Here is an 11,581-nt window from a genome sequence, read left to right on the forward strand (position 1 = left end):
AAAACTACTTCTCGCTACCTATTACCGTTTTTACTCCACGGCGAGCGATGTTGAAACGAAAAGGTTAATTTCTATCATTTCTGGTTTGCACAGCGGTTAACACGAAAACTTGTACTGCTACGTAAATTGTAATTTGGAAAACGCTTGGCAATATTCTGTTTTTGCGTTGTCTTTTTTTTATTATTTATAAACGTACTAGCCCAGACATAAAATACTACTTATATTTTTAGCATGGGTCGCCACTTCTTATAAAAAAAAGGAAAAAATTTATCAAAGAACTAATTTTTACTTCACGTATTTAGGTTCGTTGCTTCAAGACTTGTGCTATTATAATTTCGTTGCCACATGACACTTTATATTAAATCTGAACCATAGTCATTGAAAAAAATACTAGCGGTCATTCCTGAAGGACAATAAAATATCAGTTATTTAACACTTACTGTACAGGTTATACTGTACGCCGAAAATCTTACCGTAGTAAGTTTACACCTGTAATACTTTGCAGCTGTGCTGTAATACTTAAAGAATGCAGATGAGTCTTTAGTATTTTCCGATTTTTTTTAATAATACTATTATTTATAAGTGCAAAAACCACATGCTAGCAGCACTATAATGATATCAATACCCGTTTGCTCTTTTTCACTTTGATTTTCCGTTAGTTTTTATTCATAACTTTGAAGATTAAAATTCACAAGGAATGTTGTATTTTAAATGTTCTATTTCCTTAAAAGATATACTTATCCTGTTAATGCATTATGAGTTTTAAGACTAATTATTAGATAAGTAACACGCTCCAATCTCTCTGCCTTACTTGCCGCACAATTCTGGACGGTGAACAGTTCCACTTACCCTCTTTCTTTACGGAAATTCTTTTCAAAAGCACAGTATACAAATTATAAAGACTAATTTTGACACTTGTAAAGACACTAGTTTAAACAATCTAAAACACACTAAACCAGAAGAGTGAACAATAATAATTACATAAACAAATGGAAACAGACAAAAACATTATGAACAGAATACTCAAAATATTGTAGGGGAAAAACTGAACGCTATAAACTATTGTTGGGAAGCTTAATAGATTCTAGAAAACCGCTTGCCGGTATCTCTTACAGATTTTGTTCTCTGAAGATCCATACTGAAACCAGAAGTAGTAGTAAGCCTAAATGGATACCACTTCTAGTTTTAGTAGAGAGATGCTGGTAAAAATAGCATCTTTTTTTCAGGAGTTGAATCGATTCCAAAAAACCGCTTCTCGTTAGATGTCACCTTTCTCGTTCTAGTGCGATCTATGTCGAAACCGATAAATTTCAAATACTTCTGGTTTCAATAGAGTTAACCTATGAAATAGAACCTGTTCTTGGGACGCTGAATAGATTGAAAAAAATCGATATCTCTTATCGTTTAGCACTGATACCTGTCGACTAATAGAGTCGTACTGTAAGACTTTCGATACTTATACACAGCAAATTTAGAAATCTAAAAATACAATGTTGTTATTTATTATTTGAAATGTTACAAAAATTCCTTTAATAATTCTCCTTTGGATACATCAGAAAGTTAACTAAACCACTTACGGCTGTTTTCCGACATATACTGGTATGTTAAAGAGAAACAAATATACGTCAGAATCAAAAACATGAAACAGATACCAAATATAATGACTCTCCTGTATTTGAAATATCAATTCAAAATCTAACTGAACTTTCGTGCCAATTTACTGAAACATGAAATCTTACACAAATTTATAAAAGTATACACAAATAAACCATAGAAATAGAAACTATTATTTCAAGTTTCTTTGAACTCCTATTGAAACTCTGAACTCTAATTTACGAAATTGTCACTGTTCTCAGAATGTTCTGCATTCAAAAAATTACAGGTTACATTTATGAAGACGCGTCTCGAAGTTTATAGGTGATATAGAAAGCAAAAAATAAACAACTAAAAATACAGTTTCTAATATTTCTCTGTAGTTCTATCTACAAAATTTCATCAAATTCTAAGTTGGTGGTGTGAGCACAGACGATATAACATGGAATTTCCTCTAATTCCTTACAAAGGTTTTTTTTTTTTTTTTTTTTTTTTTAAGTGATACATCTGACACAATTCTACATATGCATGAAAGTTCGTGGCTTTCAAAAGACAGGAAGTAGGTACATGCGTATTTAATAATAATAATAAAGACATGATACGAAATTTTAACTGAACTTACAGTCAGAGTAGGATACAGAACGTGGTCCAAATAAATTGGCATCAGCGTCAAAAATCCTTCACTGCCAGCAGTTGTTACTGTGTAACATGTATGGTCTGTGTCTGAAATGAAATAAGTGAACATTATAGAAAATCAGATAGAAATGAAAATCCATCACTGAATTTTTGTAATATCTCTTTTTTAAGAGGAAACTAATCTATGAAATTAATAATGTAAACAAACAGGGAGGATAAATATGAAGAAAAATGTAGCTGGCCTGAAAATGGACTGGACATCGTACTATCTGGAGATCCGATGTGATCTATGGTTTTGACAATCTCCAGCACTTCTCTACGCTGGTAAGGCCGTTGCATTTATCCTTCCCTTATATTTTATTTTTGTCTCCTGTTTTCGTCCTCCGTGATTAATACTCCAGAAGAGTTGAAAGCTCGAAAGTGCAAGTGGTATTCAGAAATTGCATAAGCCTGTAAGCAGAATAACTAATAATAATAAACTGGATAAAACCGGGCCCTAAGATCGAATCCAGAATTCCAGGCAAACTACCACCTATTCTACTAGGCAGTACAGAAAGAAGTAATTTTCAAAAGCAAGTTCTAATACTGATGAAACTTGAATAATAATGGAAAAGATACAACGCAGGCCTGGTTTTCAAGTAATCTGTGTAACATACACGCAAATAAATTTGCTTAGTTTAATTAATACACCTTCTTTCAGTATATGCATGGTCCTGGATTTGATCCCAAGTGGAGATAGGGGAGGGGTAACTTCTCGGACGCAAACCCGAGTATTATGTTTTCTAAGTTTCACCGCTAAAAAGAACGTAAATTGAGTAAGATAAAGATTATAAATCCTAATGACTATAAAGGTATGCGTACTTCAGTCGGTTTCGAATTATGATCTGTGTAACCATCACTGTCGTTGTGTAATTTTAGTTTTAGCAGCAAAAATATTAGAACTATCTTCTACCATCGTGTATATGTGGAACAATCTGTCAACCAAGCAGCCATACATAATAGTAATAGCATGGATGATACCGTACGTTGCCAGCTTCAATGTTGCACAAGAGTTTGACATTGTAATAAAAAAATAATAACTTACCCGTCCACGCATTGGTTCCAGATGCAAGACATCTATTTGCCACAAGATCCAAAACTCCTTTATATGGATAATCTTCACTTCCCAAAAAAACTAAATGTTCCAAAGTATGTGGAAGACCATCATCATCATGAGCTTCTGTTGCTGTTAAAAGATACCAAGCATCATAAGTGCTTTCCGAAATTCAATACATAATGCAAAATACAATCAACAAACAATAAAAATACATGGTAAAACTGAAAATTTGGCTGATTTTCAGTACTTCAAAAGTCCGGATTCTCGAATTCTGGATATCTTACAGCTTTATCATGTACATATTAAGGTCTAAAGTAGAGTTTTTGTATTTCTGTATACTAGAACAACCACATCTAGATAATAAGAAAACAGACACTTAGCAATCGGGCATAATCTGACAACCCACCTAGGCACAGTCATTGTTCTTTCGTTATTCATGCCAGTGAGAAAGTCTCTCGCTTTTGTAAATAACCAGACTTTTATTTATTTAATCTTATTCAATTTTAATTTTTACATAACCTTTTAACATTTAACAGGAACCAGAATTACGGGCGTCGATTGTCACCTGAATGTTGTACACTTTTAATGACTGGACGTATTGTAGAAGAATTAATCTCTCCTTAAAAAGAAAGAAAGAAAGAAAGAAGACATCATTGAGCTGGACAAAATCATACATGTCAGTATAGGAGTTCAAGCGTAATTTTTCTTTCTTTCTTGTGGTACCATGTAATAATGAGCCAAAATCGGGATGCTTATTAAAAGTTTATTTTCCGTACCGTTTAAATTTTTATCGGGACATCGATTTTTTTTTTTTTTTTGGTAAAAGGGGGCATCTGTTCACCTACTGTATACTAAGAACCAGTCAGGATGATGTAGTAGCAGTTGAGAATTCCTGTGAGAAAGAAAGAACGAAAAAACGTCCAGAGGAAGTTCTCATAAAGATGGGAGAGGACGATAGATAGCAGAGGATTCCAAATAAACAACATACCCCTGGAAAACAGCTATTTTATTTATTCATTGGGCAGAAAAGGATTTTAAAAAAAACGAACATAAAAAATAAAATAAAATAAATAAATAAATAAAAAATAAAAAGTGCATAAGCAAGCCAGACTCAACGCAGGTATCCCGTAACCTACGAACTCACAATATGTAATACCTTCACGCGCTTGAAACAATGAATTAATGATACATAGTGGTATTATGTGCATAGAATTTTGATATTACGTTAAAGGTATGGTGCTATCCTATTTTATAGACAGATAGTTTTGTAAAATTTACGAAAGAAATATAAATTCTGATTTCGAAAGAGAAACGTGTAAATCGGAATATACGTGAATCTTACCTGTAGCATGCATAAAACACGTTAATGTCTACTACAAAGTGTACTTGTAAGTACATACTCGCTTTTTCACGTACCTTTGCACCTTTCAAAAACAAACCGCGTAACTCAATTTGTATCACTCCGCGGACGAGTATTCAGTGATTGGTGCAGGAGAAAATGCTTCGTCTGTTTCCCGCAATATTTCTGCTTCTGCACGTGCATGTACTCCTTCACTGGTAACCTTCCTGCCTGCATGACCATCATCAACTATAGCGCGCGCACTGCGTATTTGTCAGTGGTTGTGGCTGTTTTCTTGTTAAATTTAATATTTTTGTGTAAGATATCAATTGCAATGTAGGGATGTGCTTTTAATTGAAACTAAAATGTTCTTAGTGTGATTTAAAAATACAATAATTGCTACCTAGGTTGAACAAGTGGAATTTCTTGGGGACTATTTTCTTATGGAAGAATAATGGTCATTTGGCTCATTGTCAGTGTTGCTCACTTCTGATTATATTTCGTTTTTTTTTTTTTTTTTTTAATCGTAGACTGTTTAGTCAGTTTCAGTTAACTGGGCAGTTGAGTCCATTATGTTACTCAAAAGAAAAACTGAGCCCTTGTACTAAATGTCTATTTAATATATTAAATGCATTATACTTCGGATAATTGGATATAAAAAGTTGTAGGCCTATTATTTTAAAGATAAGTAAGAAAGAAAGATAAAAGCTATTTCCCCGATTCGAAGTAGCGTAACGTCTGATGTTAATTCTGTATGTTATAATCAGGGGTAAAAGTGGATCTGAAAAGGTAGGGGGACGGTAGCAAGCGGCATGACGTCACGCCTTCCCCCCGCCTATCCTTGCCCATTTTATTTTTTTAGGAACTGGGTGACGCCGTACATATTTTTCCGAGGTCGGGGATGGCGTTCTTCCGCGTTCCCCCACAATTTTACCCCTGGTTATAATTCGCATATCGATTAAAAGAAACGATCGGGTTTAACCCTTAACATACCCTCTAGGGACCCCAGAGAGTGATATTTGGTGATACTGCTGCAACTATAAGAATCAATTTATTCTCGATTTTTATGTGTGTCCTGCATCCGTTTGGGATATACTATCTATTACATAATTAGATCAACGATGCGTTCGTTAAAAAAATACAAAAAATAAAAACATACTTGAAAATGTAAAAGCTCCATTGTTAAACTTGTATTTCAGATTTACGAACACAAAAGTATAAAATTGAACGAAAAACTGAATATTGTTAAAGTAAACATAATATTTGATGTCATCAATGCTCATTTAAATTAGGTAAGCTTTTAGACATAAAATAATAATAATAATAATTTGAGTTACAATACTATGTTGAGAAATTAAAATAATACTTGGGGTCGCCAGAAGACCCCAGCTTTGTAAACAACGTTGACGAGTTAGGCTTGGTGCGGTAAGGGTTAAATGAACATTTAAGAGTCGCAAGAATGATTGTCCGTTCTCAGGAGTAACAAAATATCTGAAAAAATCTTCAAGGGATACTAAAATTGTAATATATTCAATAAATAAACTCTTTCGCTTTTTTTTAAATGAACAATTATTTGATCCTCATGTTCTCTTGCGTCTACTTGAGAGTTAGGCCTACGTAGTGATCCGAAAGTCTTGAAATGGACAGGAGTAAAGAGCATATGTTTTAGTAGATCTGCTAGTCAAGCTAATAAACATAGTAAGACAACAGAGATTAGAGAACATAGTAAGATCCAATAGCTCTGATTCTAATTTTCCATGTTATCCCTTGACGCTATGGGCAGGCTAAATAAAATTTAGTAGTGATAAATTGAATATTTTGAACCATTAATGCGAACTCCCTGATATCAAAGGACGAGGATTTATCGTCAACCACGATTAGCCATGATTTGCAGTTACAGGGAAAATTTAAGAGATTGTTCAGCCCGGCTTCCAGGCATGGACATCCGCAGGACTTTTTCAAGGGGGTAAAATACCGATTCCAGGGGAGGACAAAAGACCGACACACAAACTCAGTCGCGAATACACAATATTTTGATACACGAGGGCACATAATACATCAAGTAAAACAACAGTTATTTACGCGCGTATGCTTTTTAACTAAAGTAAATAATCTATAATACCAGATACTATAGTATTTAATATGAATATATTAAATGTTACAACATTTAAGTAAGCAAATTAGTATGTCTTGACATGCACTTCCAAAAACCTTTTAAAACAAAGGGAGGCAACATCCCCTTTCCCCCTTCCCTAATGCGGGTAGCCATGCTTCATAGTGTTCTGTGCCTATATTTATATGCTACTTCAAAGATTCAGGAGAAAGAAAATGCATCTTGGTAATATATCAGAAGTCCATGCCATTTCATTTTCAATCTCCCGCTCTTCGGTTTGTTTCTTAACTTGTTAGCTCGAGGTTTTCTATAAACTTTTTAGTCTGTTAGTTGGCAACATTTACACACTGTCGTCTGCGTTGTTTACAAGGGCTGCAAAGCTTCGTGAAAAAGCGATTACAAATGCACTGTTAAACTTGAAGCGATAATAGGCAGTGTTGTAAGTCGTGATCCTCAAAGATCGAAGTTTCCGAAAGGTGTCCAAAAAATGTTCGACTCGTACCAGTGAACAGTTTGAAGCGACGTACTAGCAGTGTTGATCATGTCCGACAAAGGTACCAAGTTATGGCGAAATTGACTGATATCATGTGCAAATATCAAATAAACTTTGAATTGGTTTCAGTTTAGCGTCCCTTTCGGCAGCGAGGTTATATGAGACGTGGAATCCTAATACAGCTTAATGTGGAATCAGAACCACATGAGTCCCCGCCACAAATTGAATCCATGTCTCCCATGCCAAAGGTGCGTACGCAAATATCAAAGAAAATTAAATTATTTGACGTGGGAAAGCATAAAACGTTAGGATTTCAAGGAATTACAAATCTTCAATTCCTCATATGCATTATCATATTTCTGCAAGAGTGTAAGTTACTCAAACATAATGTAGACTCTAATAAAAACGAATCAGTTCACAGCTTAATTCGGCACTGTGGAGAAACGCGAAATAAAAGAAAGAAAAAATTTGTTAGCGAAAAGGCGCAGAGAAAAGAAGAAAGGATTGGTGAAAACTTCACTGGAACTTACGTTTGTTTTGTCATATTACTGTCTCGGTTGGCAGGTTTAAACCATTAAAAAAAAAAAAAGTTTAAACCAAAATACGAAAAGCGTTCGCAAAAGTGTAGGTGTTTGTAAAATCTTAATGAACACACATTTGTGGGTTATCACGTTTCACTCCCGTATATTATTCGTATTATATTCAGACTTAAATTCCCCATTCACTACTCAAAGAGATTATACTACAAGAGCAACTTTTTTTTTTTTGTATAAGTTCCATTTGTGATTTTTTTTTTTTTTATAATTTGTAATTATTGTTATGCAATTACAGTCAAGAAAAATTCTAAATATTGTTTCGTTTTAATAATATTTACTATTGAGAAAATACATCGAAATGCCGTACTTTTTCTTGCGGGGGGGGGGGGGAGTCATATAAACCCTACGAGAGGTATTTATTGAAATCAGAAGTACCTTTGGCATCTATTTATGTATAAATGGATCTGAGTCAAAGTGCTCTCAAATAATTCGTATCTTTATTCACTTTTCTTACTGATATTCAAATTAAGTCTTTTTTTTTTTTTTTTTTTTTTTTTTTTTACTTGGGTTAATAAAAGTCGTAGTAAACTAACTTGGACTAAATTATTTCTTTTGTACTCTGCAGTACTTTGAAATTGTCCATATTTAATTCTGTATAATGCTTTCACTTGTACAATTGTTTATCATTTTGTCCTTCTGAAAAGACTCTTGACAATTATATTAAGTATGTAAAGATCAGTACAACGTATTTTTATCAGGAGTCCTTCGTGAGTGAGTCGGCAGACGTATCGCATTTGTGGCCAATTAATCCCGGTTTCGAGTTCAAATGGACGACAATTTCTCTCGGATGTACGCCGAGAGGCGGTTTGGATTCCTCTTCAAGCTTATGTGGCCCCTTCCAGCATAACCTGGTTGTTGCTTAATAACACCAAGGTGAAAAAAAAAAAAAAAAAAAAAAAAACTTACTCCCTGACTCGGTTAGATGGTATTCATACTTTTTAGACGCAATCTAACAAAAAATTGGTATTTGTTTCCTAAGTTAGTTCGTGTTTTACACTTAGCAAACCTAAAGTGAATCTGCATCTATTAATGCAACTCCTACCTTAAAAAACACTAAGGTAGTAAGAATGCATTTCCCGCTAAGAGAAGTTCATATTTCATGAATATACGTATGTCCCCATAAAGTAGGACAGTTCGAAAGACATTTTTATTAGGGTTAAGTGCTGCACATGGAGAAATGAATAGAATCCGACGAAATGTCAGCTGTGAGTTTGTGGATTGATGCGATATTAGGTATGGTATACAAGCAACAGAGAATGAGCGTATCACACCCACTATCTTATTAACTAACCTAGAACGTATATGCTGCTGTAATGGAGGGAAATACGGAAATTAGAGCGGAAACTAATAAGAAGGGAATTGCATCTCAATCGAATGCAATGAAATGAGACAAAATTTTGATGCTATGCCATTTTAAAAAGGGGGTGTAAATTTCTAAAATCCACCGGAGAAATACTTGATATCACAACACGCTTGCACAAGTAATGAATATACATCGGGATCTTACATGTATACTAAGGTAGAAATGCGAAAAGGAAAGCGTGATCTTTATCACATAGTACTCCATAAGCAAAATATGAATGAAATAAAATGCTATGCCAAGGCAGTATACAAAGTGATCATACGAGTGTAGCAAAGCTGTGAAAAACATAAGACCATATATGGCCTAAAGTGCTTTTCCACTAGCCTCGTTTATGCGTATATCCACTGCCACTAAAGCGCCTGCTTCCTGCACACGCATTCCCTCGCTTCCACTCGAGTACCCTTGCGCTCCTGCCCTCACTCGGTTAGGAAGCATTTGTGCTTTTAGTGGCCTCCTAGCAGAAGTTAGTTCGTGTTTTATGCCAAGCGTCCACACTATTTAAAACCAGCTCTCCTGAAGTAAATTTGCAAGTAGTAATGGAGCTCCTAATATAGTGCGTATCATTCTGAAAGAAATGCATTCTTCGTGAATGTATGTATGTATCCATAGAATAAGATAGCGCACAGAAAACAAGTACCGGTTTTCTTTGTATGAGTTTTGTATTTGTTATGCCCCAGGGATATACGTTTGATAGGAGGCACCATCTCGATCCCCCCCTTTCTCAAAGTTGATTTACATAATACTGTAATTGTCTTAGTAATCTCTGAGTAATACGTAGTTTGCAACACTTAACACCTGAAGGTTACTAATTTTCCGCTATAATGCCATATAGATTAATAAGAATGTAGCAAAGAGCAAAGCAAGCATGAAAATAACATTAGTTATTAACAGGACAGGGAAAATTACATGCCGGTATACAGATATACTAAAATAAGAACAGGCTAATAGTAACACAGCGTTGAAAATAAGTTAATGAGTGCCTTATCCGGGAAGCCATCTCCGGAAGATTAACCTTTTATTAATTTTAAGTGTTCTCCTGTTATCAAAACAAAAACATCTGACGAAACTTGAAATTTCTCCCTGGTCTTCCTGACCATTTTTAATTTTCGATTTTCCACTCCTCTTTTGAAAAAAACATTAGATGTATTTCTTCTATACACTGCACAAATTCACGGATCCATAAACTAAGCAAGCACCTCGAATTCTTACTGGTTCGCTACACTAAAACTTTAAGCATGATTGCTAAAATCAAAGAAGTTTCACGTTACTTAAACTGCTATCTATTGTTCACGAACATACCGCTAAGCCTACCTACCTAGACAAAAGTACCCATTTACAATTGGTCCTTCAACTTCCGCAACCACAACTGTCAGTCCCGTCCTACGGGATTTAAATTTATAGACAGGTATCTCACTAGCTCTTAATGCACAAATTAATTCGTAATTTCCATTGCCCCGAGAATCTGGAGACGTATCCACTGGTGCCATTTTCAATGTTTTCTTCCGGTTATTAGATACGAACCAATGTTACCAGTTCTTCATCTTCTTCTTCTTCAGAATGTAAAAGTAAAAGAGAACACTCTTCCAGTAATTATAATCGATCACTTCAAAAGAGAAAATGTATACCAAGACAAATTAGTGGTGCTGCTAAAGTTTCAATACACCACAGTTTGGAAAATTTACAGTAAAATTCAATACTCTGCGTAAAAAAATATATTTATAAGAAACAAATTTCTGGAGGAGACTGAATTAAATACAAAGTAATACAGCAATGTTTTAGTTTACAAATTTAAGATTTCTTGTGTAAAATCATTACACGTGCTGTACTACGGATAAAATAATTGAGAACATTTGAAAGATAACTCTATAAGATACTATTTTCTACTGGCGATGTATTTCTGCAGTCTACAGAAGCTATATTTTGTGTTTACAAGGAGAGAATTACTAGTATGAAACCATGATAAATAGTTTTGAAACTCGTATCATTCAAGGTATTTGCCAGAAATTTTACTTTGGGAGTGAGTAATGAATTAGAGAGGGGGGGGGAATTGTAACCATAACATCCTTGATTGTAACAACACGTATTATATAAAAAAGAAGTTCTTAAACGTATATTTTCTTAATACTACATGCACATTACAAATGTAGCATATCATTGGCAAAGGATTGAATTACTTGCTTTAGTTATGATTAGAAGAAAAGAAAAATCTTTTCCTTTCACTTTTATTTGCTATTATATGAGCACATTTCGTTATTCTCACTCTTACAGACATAAACTTGCCCTCATACATATCTTCTGTTCAACCAAACTTGCACCATGTTCATTCATTCTTTACGTATCTTTCTACGCCGA

The 11,581-nt window shown here is 34.4% G+C and overlaps 1 protein-coding gene across 1 annotated transcript in view; it reads right to left on the reverse strand.

Moving 5' to 3' along the window:
• LOC145672968 (uncharacterized protein C05D11.1-like) overlaps positions 1 to 10,761 on the reverse strand; it is a 79,964-nt gene extending 69,203 nt beyond the window's left edge. The window contains exons 1-3 of the mRNA XM_081742240.1: positions 10,545 to 10,761; positions 3,314 to 3,454; positions 2,216 to 2,316 (exon numbers count right to left, since the gene is read on the reverse strand). Of these exons, the coding sequence (XP_081598366.1) occupies positions 2,216 to 2,316; positions 3,314 to 3,454; positions 10,545 to 10,716 (414 nt within the window). The 5' untranslated portion in view covers positions 10,717 to 10,761. The remainder of the gene's footprint in view (positions 1 to 2,215; positions 2,317 to 3,313; positions 3,455 to 10,544) is intronic.
• Between the last annotated feature and the right edge of the window lie 820 nt (positions 10,762 to 11,581).

The sequence above is a fragment of the Thermobia domestica genome, chromosome 2, assembly GCF_964235325.1.
Source record: "Thermobia domestica chromosome 2, izTheDome1.hap1.1, whole genome shotgun sequence".
Lineage (NCBI taxonomy): Eukaryota > Metazoa > Arthropoda > Insecta > Zygentoma > Lepismatidae > Thermobia > Thermobia domestica.